General features: G+C 48.6%; 1 protein-coding gene across 1 annotated transcript in view; it reads right to left on the reverse strand.

The window, feature by feature from the left end:
* Nucleotides 1–18,948, reverse strand: part of LARS1 (leucyl-tRNA synthetase 1) — a 232,182-nt gene that overhangs the window by 105,952 nt on the left and 107,282 nt on the right. Inside the window, exons 13-14 of the mRNA XM_086931659.1 lie at nt 14,795–14,848; nt 4,353–4,493 (exon numbers count right to left, since the gene is read on the reverse strand). Coding sequence (XP_086787785.1) covers nt 4,353–4,493; nt 14,795–14,848 — 195 coding nt within the window. The remainder of the gene's footprint in view (nt 1–4,352; nt 4,494–14,794; nt 14,849–18,948) is intronic.

The raw sequence follows: 18,948 nt of genomic DNA on the forward strand, positions 1-18,948 counted from the left end.
AGGACTGTTCTTCTGGGCTTAAGATAAGTAGGGGACAAGGTCCATGGCATTACCAACAGGTTACCTCGTCGGCTCTGAGGCATCCGGGTGCAGAGGTGCTTTTTGGTGTAGGGAGCCCCCATTGAAGTTAATGGGGAACGGTACCTGTAAAAAGAAGCAGCAAGAGGAGACTGGGGGACCAGTACTTACCTTCAGAATAGATACCCCAGCAATGCCAACCCCAGTGGTGGGTCTGTTTACTAAGTTCACTCCAGGTAGTCCTGGAGGACAGAACGGCCAAAAAGCAATCTCTCCGGACATGCCTATCCAGGCCGTAATGCTTTGTGAACATGTGCAGGGATGCCCATGTAACTGCCTGGCAGATGTCAATCAGCGGAACTCCACGTCCCAATGCAGTAATGGCTGCCTTCGCACTGGTAGAGTGTGCGCGTAGTCCTTCTGGAGGTTCCTTTTTCGCCAAAGAATAGCATATTTTAATGCCTAGGATAACCCATTGAGAGATGGTACATTTGTGCACGGCCCAACCTTTCTTGGTGCCCACATAACCCACAAAGAGTTGATCGTCCACCAAGAACTCTTTAGTGCGGTCAAGATAGAAGGACAGCGCAAGTTTTGGGTCCAGATGGTGGAGTCTTTCCTTCTCTTTGGAAGGGTGCGGAGGAGGGAAGAAGGTGTGCAATATGATGGTCTGACCTATGTGGAAAGAGGTAACCACTTTGGGCAGAAAAGAGAACCTAGAATGAAGGACCACTTTGTCCAGATGAACAGCAAGGAAAGGTGGCTTGAAGGACAGAGCCTGAAGCTCACCCACCCTACAGACAGAGGTGATGGCGAGCAGGAAAGCAGTCTTTAAAGTAAGACGACGAAGAGCACAATTATGTAGTGACTCGAAGGGAGCACACATAAGATAAGTAAGGACAAGATTCAAGTCCCATTAGGGCATTACGAAAGAAGAAGGAGGAAAAACCCTTCAGGAATCTATTTACACTAAAGGACTTGAAAAGAGAAGGCTGATCAGGAAGGCGAAGAAAGGCCAAATTGGCAGAAAGATAGCCTTTAAGGGTGCCCAGAGCAGAGCCCTGCTGGGCCAAAGATAGAATGAAGAGGAGAACTTCTGCAAGAGGGGCAGAAAGGGGAACCATAGCCTTTGCTGTGCACCATGCCACACATTTGATCCATCTACAGGCATATACAGTTTTAGTGGAGGGACGCCTAGCTGCCAAGATGACTTTACAGACTTCGGAAGGAAGGTCAAAAGCTGTCAACTGTCGCCGCTCAATCTCCAAGCAAGAAGGTGGAGGCTGGATAGGTAGGGTGGAGGGCGGTCCCCTGCTGCTGCGATAGAAGATCTTGCCGAAGAGGCAGTCTGATCAAAGGATCAATGGCCACGCTCAAGAGCTCGTGTTACCAGACTCTTCGTGTCCAGTCCAGAGCTACAAGAATGACTAGGGCCCGGTCGAGCTTGATTTTCTTCAGAACTCTTGGTAGAAGCGGTACAAGCAGAAAGGCGTACAGGAGACCACAACTACACTCGGGACAAAAAGTGTTGCTGAGTGAGTGGTGCCTTGGAAACTCTAACACGCATAACTGCTGAGATTGCGTGTTTTCTTCAGTGGCGAACAAATCTAACCAAGGCTCTCCCCACTGCTGAAAGAGACCTTGAACCACCTCCGGGTGAAGACGCCATTCGTGATCCATCATTTACCAGTGGCCGAGTTCATCCGCCCTGGAGTTCAGGGAGCCTGCCAGGTGTTGAACCACCAGGAAAATGCCCTGATGTTCCAGCCATGGTCAAAGGCGAAGAGCCTCTTGACATAATGTCCACAACCCCACCCCGCCCTGTTGGTTGCAGTACCACATGGAGGTGGTGTTGTCCGTGAATACCTGCACTACTTATCCTTTGACAGAAGGGAGGAATGCCTTCAGTGCAAGACTAATCACCGGAAGCTCCAGAAGGTTTATGTGGAGCCCAGCCTCCGCAGGAGAACAGAGACCCCCGATCTACGCCTCTCCCATGTGGCCGCCCCATCCCAGGAGTGACACATCTGTCACCACTGTGAACTCTGGTTGGGGAAGGGAGAGGCATCTGCTGTTGACCCAATACTAGTTTGTGAGCCACCACTGCAACAGACGTGCAGTGGTGGCTCAGACAGTTATTCACTATTCGCAAGGGAGGTTTGTCCCAGGCCGATCATCATGCAATCCTCTCCGTAAGCTAGCTCATGCAGTCTGGCTAACAGCTGACCTTCCAGACGAAGCCTTTGCACGGTCATTGGATGCAGAAAACGTCTTTGACAGGATAGAATGGGAATATTTGTTTTTCACGCTTCGGAAATTAGGCTTTGGTGAGGACTTCATCACAGGGTCCAAATCGGGTGTCAGGCTGGGGTTAATGCCGGTTGGGGGCACAACTGGCATCGGGGCATAGTCACTGGAATCGACGCCGGCGAAGGTACCGGGAGTTCTACCAGCTCTGATCCGGATACAGGCCTCGATCCTCGGGGGCCCCCCGGGGCCGGAGCCGCCGAAGCCTAGCCAAGTCCGTGGTGCCCGAAGGCGCGCCTGCGGAGTCGAACTGCCTAAAAATGCTGTGAAGCACTTTGTAGAAAGCTCAAGCTGGGCTGGGGACACCCCAGCTCCAGGAAAGGGAGGGAAGCGCTGAGTCATCCCAGGAGCGGGCTCCCAAGACAGAGCCGGAGAGCGACGATGCTCTGGGTCCCACGTCGCAACGGACAGGAAGAAGGCGACGAGCGATGATACTTCTTCGCCTTCTGTGCTTTGACTTACCCATTGAGTGCGAAGACCTCGAAGGCGAGTGGTGGTGGCTCCTCTACCGGTCCCAAGACCTTACTCTCGACCGAGTGGACTGCCGGGTCTCCAAGAGCTCCCACAAAGACTTCAGATTCATGGCCCGTGCAGTCGGAGCATGACTTCGGGTCGGGGTCACACTCCAGGAGCCAGAGGCACACAAGGTGCGGATGGTTGACTGACATCAGCTTGTGACAGGAGTCACAAGCCTTGAAGCCGGTCCGACAATGGGATATCTCTCTTGCACCAGGAGTCGAAGACTGAAAAAAGATGTTGACAAAAGTCGAAAAAGTGTAGCCAAAAAATGACTAAGGGGCACGCTCTCTCCGAATCTGCGGTGGCTGGTGCGGAAAAAGAACCGCAACGTCATCCCGGCGACCATGACGCCAACAATGGACGCTGAGTCGACCAACGCCACTTAGCAGGGGTATTGCTACGAAAAAATTCTCCAGATACAGTTTGACGCCTGGCGGTAATTTTAAAGGTAAGGAATTTATAACTACGGTCTCTTTCATACAAATCCACTACTGGCATCAGTATGGACTTATTAGGACAAGGTGTTTGATACCAAACACCATAGGTTTCAGTGCAGCCACCATGTAGCTGGGAAACTCGTAATGACTAGTGCCCAGTACATATACTTAAGAGGGCTTCCCTGTATATTTGTAACATCTAGTCATTGAACCAGACAGCACAGGGACATATCTGCTCATGCAGATATGTCCACACATGTAATATATTGGTTCCCACCTTTGTGCTAGAAGGCCTGCTGTAGGGGTGACTTGCATATATAGCATGCAGTATCTGTGGGCACGGCACACAGGGTGTGTGCCATGTTGTGTTTTCACTTTTGTCTGCACCATCTCACGCAGCCTGCAATGGTAGACCCTCTTTAGCTTTCTTGTCCTAGATATCAGGGGTACCATTTACTCGGGACTTACAGTGAGCGCTAAAAGTTTTGCCAGTTGGGGAACAACCGCACAGTTACCTTGTTTTAGGGAAGGAGCCCTGGCACTAGGGACCTGGTGTAGCAGGAACTCAGTGTGCTTCAGTCAAAATTGCATCAAATACCAGGCAAAAAGTGGGGGTGACCATGTCAGAAAGGGGCACTTATCTTCACACACACCAACAGCATCATACCTCAATTATTTCCCTCTCAAATCTCCAAATAACTATATTTTCCAGCAGGATATCCACTTCTGAGGAACATGGTCATGCTAGAAACTTCTCTCCCATGAAATCTGGATAAATAGTGAAATAAAATCGGATTCTCAAAATTAAGTCTATTCAATCAGACATCATCCAGATTTGACCATAATTCAGCATCCATGTGCAAGTTGTAAGAATCTCATTAGCTTGAATGGCAAGTACTCCTCATATACTTTGGATCCTAAGCATCTCCTCAATATGTGGTTTTCCACACCCAACTTCTCCCTGTTTCCCATGTCGGCGGGCTCATGCATTTGTAGAAAGAAAGTTAGGTTGCAATCTTCTCCTCTTAAAATGAGCAAGAGGTAGATTCAAGAGCCGCTTTAGGTACTCACCCCTTCGTAAAATCCCTTGAGGTACACCCGCTCCTTGGCCTCTGTGAGCTTCTCCCGGTCATTCTGGCTCTGGATCTTCAGTTCATCACAGACCAAAGGAGCTGAAAGGTTTCCATAGCCTGGGATTTCAATGATTGGTACCTGTGGAGATGGCAGAGCTGTCAGAGGAGATATTGTTCGAAGAATAATGACAGCATGGAAAGGGCAGTGGTATGAAACAAGCAGCATATCTTTCAAGCAGGGGAATTTTGGGAGCCAGAACATGGTATTCCATTGGACTATCACTTCAGGTAGTTAACAACAACAACGTGGTACAGATGCAAAATGTCTAGACCTTGTTAAGTCAACACAGTTATAAGCTAACGGTTAACTGAGGAACTTCAAACTATGACAAATGTTGCACAGTAGCTCAAAGCTGTATACTAGGAGTGGTATTATTTATTAAGCCTTAAAATGATTTACTTTGGGCATGGGGTGGAGGGTTGCGAAGAAAGAAGAACAGACACAACTAAACTGATGCAAGGCAATAAACTCTACAAAATGATTGGTAAAATATAAATAACTAAGCTTGTGAAGACTGTGCTTTCTAATTCAGGAGAAAGTGTAAAGATGTACAACTTTATACAGCAACAAAGAAGCAAATTGAGCAGTTCAAGAGATGCAGTCATCGATCGCTACACTACTGCAAGGGATTGAATAGCTTGAAAAAAATCAGAACAATGGCAACATAATTAAATGAATGATGCGTTTTAACAAATGCGGACTAATACAGCTAAAAGGGCACTGCCTTACGACAGACTGTCACAACTGGAACGGGCAGCAGGGTGGAGTTGCTGCTTGCTTTCAATATGCTCACCAGGCAACAGAATTACAATGCATTCTGTCAAACACAGATGCACCCTAGCCCAAAAGCTGCCTCAAATTCAAATTCAAATTTATTTATTATGTTTTGGCTCTCAAAGAGGGCCACATAAGCATATGCAATACATAGCAACACAAACAGAAAATACAAGAGTTTAAAAAGCACAAGATTCGATCCGCAATAGCTATACCACTAACAATCAATCTAACAAGGCCGGACAGACACAGTTTCTCCAGTAATATTAATAAATAGCTAAAAATCCTTTAAAAAAGTTAAAAATATAAGAACAGAACATTTCGTTAGGAGGGCAATAAAGTGCATGGAGAAAATCTTTTAAAGTGACAATGTTAAGGCGGAGACAGATTACTTTTAGCCATCGATTGCGCAAATTACGTAACATAGGACAAATCAATAATACATGCATACAGTCCTGGTTGTTCAGTTTACATAAATTGCACAAGGCAGAAGTGCCATACCATTTGGATAGCAATAGGTTAAGTGGGATTAAATCATAGCGTAATAAAAACCAGAACCTACGTATCCCATGTGGGAGATTCCATAGGGCATAGGGTTGTGGCTGTTTCAACCTATAGGAGGAGATGAGAGGCTCCACGTTCCTTTTATCCCCAACTGATTTTTTGTCGGAGAGGAAACAAAACTCCCACGAGGCCTCCTTAAGGACATGTTTTAACTGCGTGGGGGAGTAGGAGAAGAGAGCACTTTCATCAAGTTTAAGTATCTTCACAGCCCTTCTAAAACTGCTTACGAGTTTAGAGAACTCCTTAAAATTGCCCAATAGTTCGTTTTTGAGGAGAACTCGCAGGGTGCCATCTCCCGCTCTAGCCAAACTGGCCACCCATCTTATTAGGGCGCATAGACCCTGAACCCAGGAACTCCTGAGTCCAAAGTCCAGCCTGCAGGCGGCCAGTGGGCAAGCATTGTTAAGAGTCGAGAGGGATCTTAAGAGTTTCCCCTCAATCTTATGGCAAAAGTCCCAGTTTTTCACCTCTATTACTTCAATACCATACAAGATAGTTGCGGGGATTTTTGCTCTGAACACTTCTAGAAGACTAGAAAAATTTCTTTTCCCCGTTGCCTGGTATAGGGACTTTAACCCATTGCCATGGGCAAGAGCTTTGCGGGAGCAGTGCTCTATATGGAGTTTCTCACTCATATTGGCCGAAAATATTTTTCCCAAAAAGGTATAGGAAGTTACGACCTCCAATCTATGCCCTTCAATAGCCCAACCGTAATTTGTCGAGCGGCACTTCTTCTTACCAGCTATACACATCACTTTACTTTTATTAATATTGATCTTCATGTAATGCTCCCCAGCAAAGGCCTGGAGAGCCTGTAGCCGGTTTGCAAGACCGGTAGGGGTCAGGTCAAGCATCAGAACATCGTCGGCATACATCAGGCAGGATATTGGAGTCCCTCCTATCATCGGTGCAATCCCCTCACTGGCAGACACGGCAGCAGGGAGGTCAGCCGTATATAAGGAGAACAAAAGGGGTGCTAGTAAGCAGCCTTGTTTCAGGCCATTCCGAGATGGTATTTTGGCCGAAAGCCCCCTTTCGCCCCCCATTAAGACCCTGCACCAGGTCTCAGTGTGCAGAGCCCGCACCAGTTCCAACAGGGGAGTAGGGACACCCAGCGTCGCCAGTTTTCTCCACAGCGTTCCACGATCTACTTTATCGAACGCTGTGGAGAAATCAATGAAGGCGGCGTATACAACTCCTCCTCTCACCTGGACATATTTATCTGTGATCACCTGAAGGGCAGTCATGTTGTCTAGCGTGCCATGCTCCCTTCGGAAACCAGTCTGTTCAAACGGCAGAATATTGCCATCCTCGACCCAATCAGAAAGAGAACTAAGGAGACATTTCGCAAAGACCTTTCCGATGGAGTCGAGGAGTGCAATCAGGCGGTAATTACTGGGGCTATCCCTTGTACCTTTTTTAAAGATAGGTACCAAAATACTTCCTCTCCAGGAAGCAGGAACAGATTTGGAGAGGTGGCACGCCTTAAACAAGGGGTACAAGATTTTACTCCAACTTAAGGGATCTTGTTTAAGGACCGTCATCGGAAGCTCATCCGGTCCCATGGCCCCAGAGGGTCGCATATTTTTTATAGCCGTCTCGATTTCTTTCTCTGAGGGATAGAAGACCAGGTCTTCAGGGGCAGCATACATGAAGTTATCAATACCTGTGGTCCCGTTCCCTGCATAGAGCTCTCGAATATGAGAGGACCATACCTCTTCTGGGATAGAAATGGGAATGGGGGAATGGCGAGTACCACATCCTTACCCAATTATTGCCCAAAAGTCTTTAATGTTTCCATGTACAGCAGATTCCCTCAGTTTAATCCATACTTCATCCTCCCTATCCTTTTTAATTTTTTGCTTGAGTCTGCTTCTCTTTCTTTTTAACCTGGCTATTTCTTTCCCACGTTCCAGGACCCTTTCAACATACTGTTCGCGAATTAGTTTATTTAATTCCCTATTCAGAGTACGCAGTGTAATGGGGACTACCTCTCGTTTCCTAGGGGGAACAGTTTTTTTTGCGTACAATAAAATCTTTCGCATAAATTCTTCAAAATAAACTAATTCGCTGCCATTCCACTCGTTTAGTACCATAAGGGTGTCGGCCAATAGGTCCTGCACCCCATTAATGGCGGCACAGTTCCAGAAGCACCTTCCAGAAGAGGCATGGAAGGTAACCTCATTGCCATTAAGCGACCAAGACGCCGTATTCAAAGAATTTAAAGACACTGTTAAAAGCAATATACTATGATCGCTGAGTGGCGTAGGTATAATCTTTAGGTCCAGAATATGGGGAAACAGGCCGTAGTCGGCAATAGCATAGTCCAAAATTGACGACCCAAAGGGGGATTTGTGAGTATAATTGGCGGGGACGTCAGATGGAAATCTTCCATTTAAGATAATACCATCCCCAATCGCTAGTTCTTTTAACAGCATCTTCCCTCTTTTATTTGTCAACAGGTTCTCTGGAAAAAGCGTCTGGGGGATAAAATGTACCTCTTCCTTAACTTTATTCCTGAAGAGTTTTAGACTAGCATTTGAGATTTTGCAATTCAGATCACCTACAAGCAAAATTACAGGGAAAGGTGGGGAGTTTTTTATCTGTTCCATATACTGGAGAACCTGCTGTAAATTATCATTAAAACACTCCTCAGGGGGTATATACACATTAAAAATGACCATGGGATATGTTTTACCATCATGGGACAGATTTTCTAATGTTATTGTGTGGAAAAGTCTACTGGGGTCAATATAATGGGAGAATCTCCATTGAAATTTATTTGACAATAAACAGGCGATCCCCCCCCCTGGCATGCCCTTTCTTAGAGGGCGCAGCTGGAACTTCCAAAACGTAAAAATCTTTTGAAGGAGTTAACATATCAATGCACCATGTTTCCTGAATGCACAATATATCAGCCCCCAGAGTAGATAAAAAAGCAAGTTTCTTTGGGCTGCTGTGGAATCCGGCCGCATTCCAGGAAATTATATTTAATGCGGTGTTAAAGATGGTGAAACAATTTGGGGTTATCCTTCGTTTTTGTTGATAATGCACTATGGAGCCAATTCCACCGGTTATTATCATCTATGAGTGAGGAATTCTCAATTAGTGAAAGTGGCTTCACATGCGAAACTGAACGTTTTCCCCTGGAAACCCAAATTTTCAGGTCTCTCAGGGGAGAGGTTACCCCGTTTTGCTCACCACCCCCAAACCCCTGATTACATAAAAGATTTGGCTTGCCTGGGTTGGAGATAGGGAGAATGTCAATACCTAAACGCTGAAAGTTTTCGGCTTGTTCAAGTATCAAATTTGTTATAATAGGCGAATAAAATTTCACCCGTATACTCAATACCCTACTTCCACCCAGCAGAGACACCAATTCTATGTCTCTAGATTGAATATGATAGAGACTTTCAACCTCACTAAAACGTTTGAGAAGCCAAGCTCTATTTAACAAAAGGTCAGTATCAAATAAGGGTACAAAATCTAATACACGCACGTCCACCGGGGCCTTAGAAATATTTACAGAACGAGCCGGGGGACAATGATTTTCCGATTCAAGTGTTACAGCAAAGGGGGGGGCCAAAGGATTAAGAGCCCCAGCTGGATAAGAGATTGGTACTCCTAGTGCGCTCCGTGAAGGAGAGCATGGGAGAGAGCCCCCTATTGGCGGTGTAGCTTCCTGCATAAACAGACTACATTGTTCATTTTCCCCCTCTACAGAGGTTAAAGCAGTTAAGTTCACGTCCATGTCCACCTTTAAGGAAGTAGAAGAGGGTTCCACATTCCTTTCATCATTCTCCCTTGGCGCTGTGATCTTTTGGAAAATAATCCTCCGCTGCTTCTTCTTTCTGTATTTTCGAATTGGTTTCCTCTTGTTGGCTTTGTTAATTTTTTGTTTACCATTTTTTCCCCTTTCTTCTTTTACCTCTAGTTTGTCGTCCAGGGGTTCTTTTCCGCACTCAGGCACGAAGATAGGAAATAACTCCTGGACCGTTTTAGGGAGAGACAAAGCTTTATCCTCCTCCTCTATCTCCAGGACTATATTTTTGATACAGTTGGGAGCTGCAGTAAGGGGCATATCCTTGTGAGGATCCAGAGTAGGCAATTCATTCTTCCTATCCAGTTCCCCTCTAGTATCTCTGGTGTTCCCCTCAGACAAGTAATGCTCAGACTTGGGGGGAGAGGCCTTACTCATATCCGGCGATTTCTGCAGCAATGTCTTTAAAATTTGAGTGACTGATTCAAGAATACAGTCCGAGCTGCCTACAAATTTCCCTAGAAGCAGTAAGATTGAGGCTAGGAGTTGTTCCAGCGCGATCATGGACTCAGAGATCGGCTTTTCTCGTGCTTCCACAGTGCAACAATTATCCAGGAGATTAAGATCGGGGCTCCTGGAGGTGTTTAACAAGTCAGATATTTCATGGCCATTTAACGAAGGGGTGCTACTATACAGCAGTAACCCAGAAGGGGTGGCACCCCCTGGAGCTTTAAACTGCTCCAAAGATTCCACTTTAGCTGGGCTTACGTAGCGACCCCATAGTTCCAGGTCAATAGATAGTGCAGACAAGTCTCCCCCCGGCCTGTCATTCATAGGTGACTGAGGGGAGGGGAGAGCGGAACACCAGCACCTGTCCTCCCTCGGCGAGATGCAAGTTAGCAGGCAGAAAGTGGAGCGTCGGCAGGTCCTCTGATAAGGTACGGCAGAGAAATGTATCCCCCGCTCCACCGATGTGGAGCCTGTTTTGAATGCGCCGCCTGGCGCGCTGCTGAGGGCTCCGACTTCCGGTTTCTCCCAAGGGCTGCTGGGCAAGGTAGTTTTTCCACCTCTCGCTCTCCCCTTCTCGGCGGCTGTTGATGGCGTGCAGCGGCGAGGGGAGAGCGGAACACCAGCACCTGTCCTCCCTCGGCGAGATGCAAGTTAGCAGGCAGAAAGTGGAGCGTCGGCAGGTCCTCTGATAAGGTACGGCAGAGAAATGTATCCCCCGCTCCACCGATGTGGAGCCTGTTTTGAATGCGCCGCCTGGCACGCTGCTGAGGGCTCCGACTTCCGGTTTCTCCCAAGGGCTGCTGGGCAAGGTAGTTTTTCCACCTCTCGCTCTCCCCTTCTCGGCGGCTGTTGATGGCGTGCAGCGGCGAGGGGAGAGCGGAACACCAGCACCTGTCCTCCCTCGGCGAGATGCAAGTTAGCAGGCAGAAAGTGGAGCGTCGGCAGGTCCTCTGATAAGGTACGGCAGAGAAATGTATCCCCCGCTCCACCGATGTGGAGCCTGTTTTGAATGCGCCGCCTGGCGCGCTGCTGAGGGCTCCGACTTCCGGTTTCTCCCAAGGGCTGCTGGGCAAGGTAGTTTTTCCACCTCTCGCTCTCCCCTTCTCGGCGGCTGTTGATGGCGTGCAGCGGCGAGGGGAGAGCGGAACACCAGCACCTGTCCTCCCTCGGCGAGATGCAAGTTAGCAGGCAGAAAGTGGAGCGTCGGCAGGTCCTCTGATAAGGTACGGCAGAGAAATGTATCCCCCGCTCCACCGATGTGGAGCCTGTTTTGAATGCGCCGCCTGGCACGCTGCTGAGGGCTCCGACTTCCGGTTTCTCCCAAGGGCTGCTGGGCAAGGTAGTTTTTCCACCTCTCGCTCTCCCCTTCTCGGCGGCTGTTGATGGCGTGCAGCGGCGAGGGGAGAGCGGAACACCAGCACCTGTCCTCCCTCGGCGAGATGCAAGTTAGCAGGCAGAAAGTGGAGCGTCGGCAGGTCCTCTGATAAGGTACGGCAGAGAAATGTATCCCCCGCTCCACCGATGTGGAGCCTGTTTTGAATGCGCCGCCTGGCGCGCTGCTGAGGGCTCCGACTTCCGGTTTCTCCCAAGGGCTGCTGGGCAAGGTAGTTTTTCCACCTCTCGCTCTCCCCTTCTCGGCGGCTATTGATGGCGTGCAGCGGCGAGGGGAGAGCGGAACACCAGCACCTGTCCTCCCTCGGCGAGATGCAAGTTAGCAGGCAGAAAGTGGAGCGTCGGCAGGTCCTCTGATAAGGTACGGCAGAGAAATGTATCCCCCGCTCCACCGATGTGGAGCCTGTTTTGAATGCGCCGCCTGGCGCGCTGCTGAGGGCTCCGACTTCCGGTTTCTCCCAAGGGCTGCTGGGCAAGGTAGTTTTTCCACCTCTCGCTCTCCCCTTCTCGGCGGCTGTTGATGGCGTGCAGCGGCGAGGGGAGAGCGGAACACCAGCACCTGTCCTCCCTCGGCGAGATGCAAGTTAGCAGGCAGAAAGTGGAGCGTCGGCAGGTCCTCTGATAAGGTACGGCAGAGAAATGTATCCCCCGCTCCACCGATGTGGAGCCTGTTTTGAATGCGCCGCCTGGCGCGCTGCTGAGGGCTCCGACTTCCGGTTTCTCCAAAGGGCTGCTGGGCAAGGTAGTTTTTCCACCTCTCGCTCTCCCCTTCTCGGCGGCTGTTGATGGCGTGCAGCGGCGAGGGGAGAGCGGAACACCAGCACCTGTCCTCCCTCGGCGAGATGCAAGTTAGCAGGCAGAAAGTGGAGCGTCGGCAGGTCCTCTGATAAGGTACGGCAGAGAAATGTATCCCCCGCTCCACCGATGTGGAGCCTGTTTTGAATGCGCCGCCTGGCGCGCTGCTGAGGGCTCCGACTTCCGGTTTCTCCCAAGGGCTGCTGGGCAAGGTAGTTTTTCCACCTCTCGCTCTCCCCTTCTCGGCGGCTGTTGATGGCGTGCAGCGGCGAGGGGAGAGCGGAACACCAGCACCTGTCCTCCCTCGGCGAGATGCAAGTTAGCAGGCAGAAAGTGGAGCGTCGGCAGGTCCTCTGATAAGGTACGGCAGAGAAATGTATCCCCCGCTCCACCGATGTGGAGCTTGTTTTGAATGCGCCGCCTGGCGCGCTGCTGAGGGCTCCGACTTCCGGTTTCTCCCAAGGGCTGCTGGGCAAGGTAGTTTTTCCACCTCTCGCTCTCCCCTTCTCGGCGGCTGTTGATGGCGTGCAGCGGCGAGGGGAGAGCGGAACACCAGCACCTGTCCTCCCTCGGCGAGATGCAAGTTAGCAGGCAGAAAGTGGAGCGTCGGCAGGTCCTCTGATAAGGTACGGCAGAGAAATGTATACTGTGCTTGTGTCAGCACAGTATTCGCAGCTTGCCTTCCAGTTGCCACCTTAGGCCTTCCTTCTCAATTGGGATTGAGGCGGGGAACAATGAATAGCCCCAACCTCAATCTTCATGTAGGTGGCGGGGGGCAGTACTTATTGTTTACACTAACATGCACTGTTATACGTATGCATTCACAGTAGAATCTACTGTATACATGGAGTATCTGAGGCAACAGTTTGTATATAGATGCACTGAAAGCACAGCAGGACAATTCTTTACCTTAATCTACATATATTTAAATCACATTAAGTACTTTCCTCAGTACAAATGTTTTATAAATAGTTGCCTTCAACCCATTAAAAAATGCGATAACTCACTACAGGACAAAGGCATTTCAATAGTGCCCTTTCCAGTATTGCATAGCACTTGCTCAAGCCTCACTAAAAACTGGGGGAAAGTACACAATTATTTAGTGGGCAATTGCTCGTTTACACAATGAATATAATGTTCCAACTGTCAGTTTCGATATGCTGAATTGAAACTAGATGTAAGCATATGGATTTTAGGCTAGATTTACCACAATGCTTGCTCAAAAATTCACCCTAATGGTGCACATAAAAGAAATCTGGCATTGACTGAAGACTACTCAACTTTCCTGAGTACCAGAGGGGGCAGATTCACTGCAGTTCATTAGGACCTGCATATCATGAGAGCATAAAGCACACTGATGTCTGGTTGGTTCAAAGCTACAGTTTGAACTGAATGGATAAGAACCAGAAATCAGTGACCTAAAAATCAGTGAAAAAGGGGAGAAATTAATGTTATCAAGCAAGCCTCAGCGAACAATGGGTGCCCCTTCAAGAAACCACACGTCTCTCTGCCGGCCTAGTGAGGTATATTTATTCTAATACTTAATGGACAGGTAAATTAGGGCTTATAAAAGAACTGAGCGAATGCTGCTCCGATTTGTAAACCATTCACCCTGCTGCTGACTCAGCTAGATTCATAGGCTATGGGTTTAAATAAAAACAGGTGTTCAACAGAGCGTACACCTTAAATATCAATATGCAGATTTGTAAGGTTGCAGCACAGTACACAGTGAAAGGTTAGTAGAGCAGCATTGTTGCTCCTGGTCTGAGGGCGCCACTTTTGTGACAGTCTGATGCAGGGGAGCGAGCAAGAAGAATGTAGTTGACAGCCAATGAGATCTTACCTAACAAGCATGTGCAATGTAACAGGTCTCGCATTTGTATGTGTTTGAGCTATTGGCATTGCAAATTAAATGCCTTTTATTAATGTTTTGGTGTTTAAACCATAAATAAAAGACAATGCAATAGCTTAAACTCTCGCAAATGCGAGGCATATTGCATTCCAAATGCTTGGAGGCATCGCTGAGTTGCCTCCTTCTGACTCCCATGGCCCCTGAAGAGCTCCTCGTTTGCGAGTTAAATAAACAAACTGGTGGTCACAACTGCACGAGAGACCCTCCTGCCGTAAGCGAAACTCATTAAAGAAAATAGTGCTTACAAGACGTACCGTGTAACAACCGAATTAAAAGGTTCAGTCTTCATGGGGGGTTACAAATTAAGGCAAGGCGGTACTAAGGTGCAACTAACAAGCCTAATAACGAATGAGAAGCCAGCATTTACGAAGGACAATCACACAAGCCAAAGGCAAATATGGGCGGAGAGTGGGCGGGGCTTCAAGTACATCCTCTAATACAGCATGGCTCACAGAGCAACGCATGCGCTGCCAAGGCTCGACCTAAAAAGACAGTCAAAAAGGAGGATATTTGACCAAAAGAAAGATATGGATCACTAAAACTATACGGGGCTGAGACCTAATCAAGACTATAAAATGGCGGAGCACGGAAAACAAAAAAATGGAGGTTAAAGGACATTATTCAAATGTAAAAAAAAATGTCTACAGTTATAATATAATGGACTCTACGTACTGGCTCAAAAGGTAACACCATCTCATCTTTGATTCCATACTTCGCTCGGAGTGCCTAGGAACAATATAAAAGACACAGTTATTTACAAAAAAAGACACTACACATTTTCTAGCGCAGCTGCCAACAAAAGCAAAACAATACAAATGACAATCTTAAATTTGCATACTATTACAAGACCCACGTCTTCCTTGAAATTGTTCAAGAAACAGATCAGATAAACACTTTCCTGGAAGGTTTTCGCTTACCGTGCCTCTCAGAGGACGGCAGGCAGCTGCTTCAGGGCGATATCACCAAGGAGAAGATAGAGCAGGCTATCTCGGATTTACATTATCAGAAAGCCAGAGGTGAGGATGGTTTCCCGGCAGTGTTCCATAAATGGACCAAAACTGAGGTAGTGAATCTACTCTATGATGACTTTACCACTGAGGCTGATTGCTCGAGCTCTTTGGGTATATTGGGCAACAGGGCTCTGATTTCGGTCCTACCCAAACAAGGAAAAGAACATCTCCTTCATGGAAGTTATTACCCATATCCCTGCTAAATGGAAACATCAAGATACACACGCAATCATCTCTACAGACTAGCTCATGTGGTGTGGCTAGCAGAGGATCTTCCGGATGAGGCCTTGGCACTGTCATTTGATACAGAAAAGGCCTCTGACAGGATAAAATGGGTCTATTTGTTTCCCATGCTCTGGAAATTTGGCATTGGTGAGGACTTTATCTCCAGGGTGAGATGGCTCTCTACGATTCCCCCTCAGGGCAGGTCAATTGTGGGGGCTTTCTATCTGAACCCTTCCCAGTCTGTAGGAGTATCTGCCAAGATTGCCCAATCTCCTCGCTGTTATTTCTCCTTGCTGTAGGAAGGTGGATATCTGACTATGGTTACCCCCAAACTTTTTGCCTGGTGTTTAGCTGGTTTTTGACTTAGTTGGCCTGGGATCCTGCTATTCAGGGCCCCAGGCTGATTGCTCTCTCCTTAAAATGGACTCCATGTCCCTTAGGTGCATAACACAATTGGAATTGGTTCACCTTATAGGCCCCTGTAACAGTGTACCATAGGTACCCAGGGCATAGGTGCATCCAAGGCCTACCAGGGGCTGCAGCATGTATTGTGCCACCCCTGGCCTGGCCTCCATATTTGACACAACTGGCTGATCACTCAGCTGGGGTAAGTTGGTGTAATCACCTCTTACTTAGATATAGTATCCCTATATCTACCCTTAAACTGGACACATGTGTTCCTATCAGCCACTCCTATGGAAGGCCTCATCAATCCTGGAGGCAGAGTGCTTGGAAATATGTGAGATGGTGCTCTAGCATGAGCTGAGCCTGTCTGCAGCTGTCGGGAACCACTCCCTAAGCTGTTCCGGGATAATGCCATACCATATACTCTTAAGTGCATTATAATCCTCGCGGTTATTTGCTATCTTTGGTTTGGCTTTATCAAAACATGTCGAGTAAGGTGTCATACGAATTGGAATACTATCCCCTCGACAGTTCTGTCGACGGGGATAGCATTCCACCCTTCTAGAGGGACACGACATGTGTGTAGCCTTAACCCCGGTTAAAGTTAACCAGAGCCTCAGCATCACAAAATGGATGCTGCCACCACAGACACGAGTCTGGCCTCCTGCTGCTGACCGAAACTCGGCAAATGGTGGCCTGGACAAAGGGTTTCCTGCCTTGGGAGGTGCGAGCACCACCCCAGACAGGGTTTTGTGTATTGGGTAGGACAGGGCTGAATAGAAACAGACATGCCCGGGGCACACAGGGTGTCCCCGTGCATAAGCCAGTCCAAACCGGTCCTGGGACTTTCCAGACCCAGGCCTGGCGAGGAGCTGGACAAAGGAACGGGGGTGTAACCGCCCCCCTTCCTGGTTCCACCCAGAGGAGGGACCTAGTAGGTGATCCGCCCCTCAGATTGGGAATAAGAGTGGGAGCAGTGCCATTGCACAGCAGATCATCCTGAATCAACTTGAAATACAGAAGAAGACTGGACTTCGACATTCTGCTGCTCAGAAGACTGAAGAGAATCTCCCTTGTGGCCTAGGAGCGGCCACCCTGTGAATACAGGCACCAACCAGCAACTCGACGTCTGCTTTGCCGCCGCCTCCCGCCGGAGCCCGAGCCAAGAGCCCGACAAGAACCAGACTTCCAGACCTCTCAGAGCCCGATCCACAGTCCCTGCAAAGAAGGGACCCGTGGAGGCACCGAGTGACGTGGGACCGGACCTCTTGGAAGACACTCGAAACGCTGACTGCGCAGCATCTGAGGCATCCTCGACGTTGTGCTTTGGGGACTGAGAACCCCCAACACCGAGCAGCCCTTGCACTGAAGAAGAGCCCTCCAGCATCTCCACGATCTGCGTGGGGCCCTTTTGCATTGTGCCACTCGACGCGCCATCCCGGCCACTAGCCACGTGGTCAGCGGCCATCTTGGTGACGAAACCGACGAACTACACAGCGGGTCTGGTTGCTCCAGACTCACCCAAGCTCCTGTGAAAAGGAGCACTCGCTCTGACCTTGCTGGTCCGAGTGTTAAGCATCTTTCGATTCCTGCATGGCTTGCATTAGCCAAGGCCTGTTTGCTCCGATCAAGTTGCCGACACCGCCAACAGCGAGAAGCCTGCGTGGGACAGCTCGTGACCGACTCCTGGACGTCCTCGACCCCCGGTGTCCACGTGGCTGCAGAGAGAAGCTACCCGACAACGCCTGTTTGCACCCGACATCGCCTGGTTCCAATCTGGTTCCACGGTAGTCACTGGCTAGTGACTTTGAACATTGTCCCCTCTGCTTTCAGGTCTTCACAACTTCAGATCCACCCTTGGATCCACCGGAACTCTTCACATCGAGCCGCCTGCAGCATCTTCAGCTCCAAGCACCATCGACCATCGTGACGAAACCCGACACTACTTCGACCCTGTGCACCCGCTTCCTGTGGGTGAGGTAACTCAGCTCCGCCGGTGTTCCTACACTGGTACACATCTCAAGGGCCTGTGTCTTAAGTTTCAGCGTTCTAGGTCACTCGGAAGGTTCCTAACTATCTAACTTTGTACTTTTTACGCACCATAGACTTTACATTGGAAAGTGCGTGCACTTTGAACACTGCACCCGAGTCCCGCGGGCCTTTCCCGACTTAGTCACTACTAGTCTCGAATAGCTCCAGCAATTCCCAAGGCCCTAGGCCTGTTCCCTTTCTGATTGGTATCTCTTATACCACTTTCTTAGTATATGGTTTAGGTGGCCCCTAGGGCTCATCCATATTGTGCAACTTTTGTGTATTTTAAACTGTCTTGTGATTTAACGCTTGTGCTTCTGTGCTCATAAAGAGTCCAGGGGATTTTATAGTTAATAAATCAATATATATTTTCAATATATATCTGTGTGGTGTCCCTTTCATTTGGTATTCAAGGGGGTTGTGTATGGTAATACAGCTGGCTTCACATGCCTTTCAGAGTTTAGCCTAAGACTGCTTTGTCCACGTTACCACTAGGATAACTGGTCTACAAGGTTGAATTACAGCCAATCATCATAAGGGTTGCTTGGCATGGTACAAAGTGATCACTAAGAATTAGTGAGCATTATATACCAGGCCAACTTCTCACACTTGCAATGGAACCTTTAACAGCGTCCATGGGCCAATCATATAGGATAATAGATATTCCAATGCCCGGAGGTACCTCAACATTTTAGCTATATGCAGAGGACATTTTACTTACCTTGTCGGACTTACCGTCCTCCATCCCTGCGCTGTCAGACTGGATGCCTTTGCAGCAGTATCCAGATACAAAGTGAACTGAGGAAAGAGTGAGGCCTTGCCGTGGATCACCGCCCGCGCCGCCATAGCTGATTACGCATTTTAGTGGAAGATTTCCCACCTTAGGTATCTGGGTATTCTAGTAAACAGGGGCATGGAATGCATGGTGGCAGATAATCTGGACCCATTAATGGAGCAAATATCTCTCTCTCTGGGGACAGACTCAAGTGGTGAAAATGGTTACCCTTCCCGGAATCACATATGTATTAAGCATGCTTCCCAATTACTACCCCTCTCGACCCTCCATCGGATAGATAAGACCATTAAGGCCTTCATCTGGGGCTCAGCGAGACCTCCTCTGGCAATTCGGAAGCTACTTGCCCACAGATCAGCAGG

The sequence above is a fragment of the Lissotriton vulgaris genome, chromosome 7 (genome assembly GCF_964263255.1).
Source record: "Lissotriton vulgaris chromosome 7, aLisVul1.2, whole genome shotgun sequence".
In the NCBI taxonomy this organism is placed as follows: Eukaryota; Metazoa; Chordata; class Amphibia; order Caudata; family Salamandridae; genus Lissotriton; species Lissotriton vulgaris.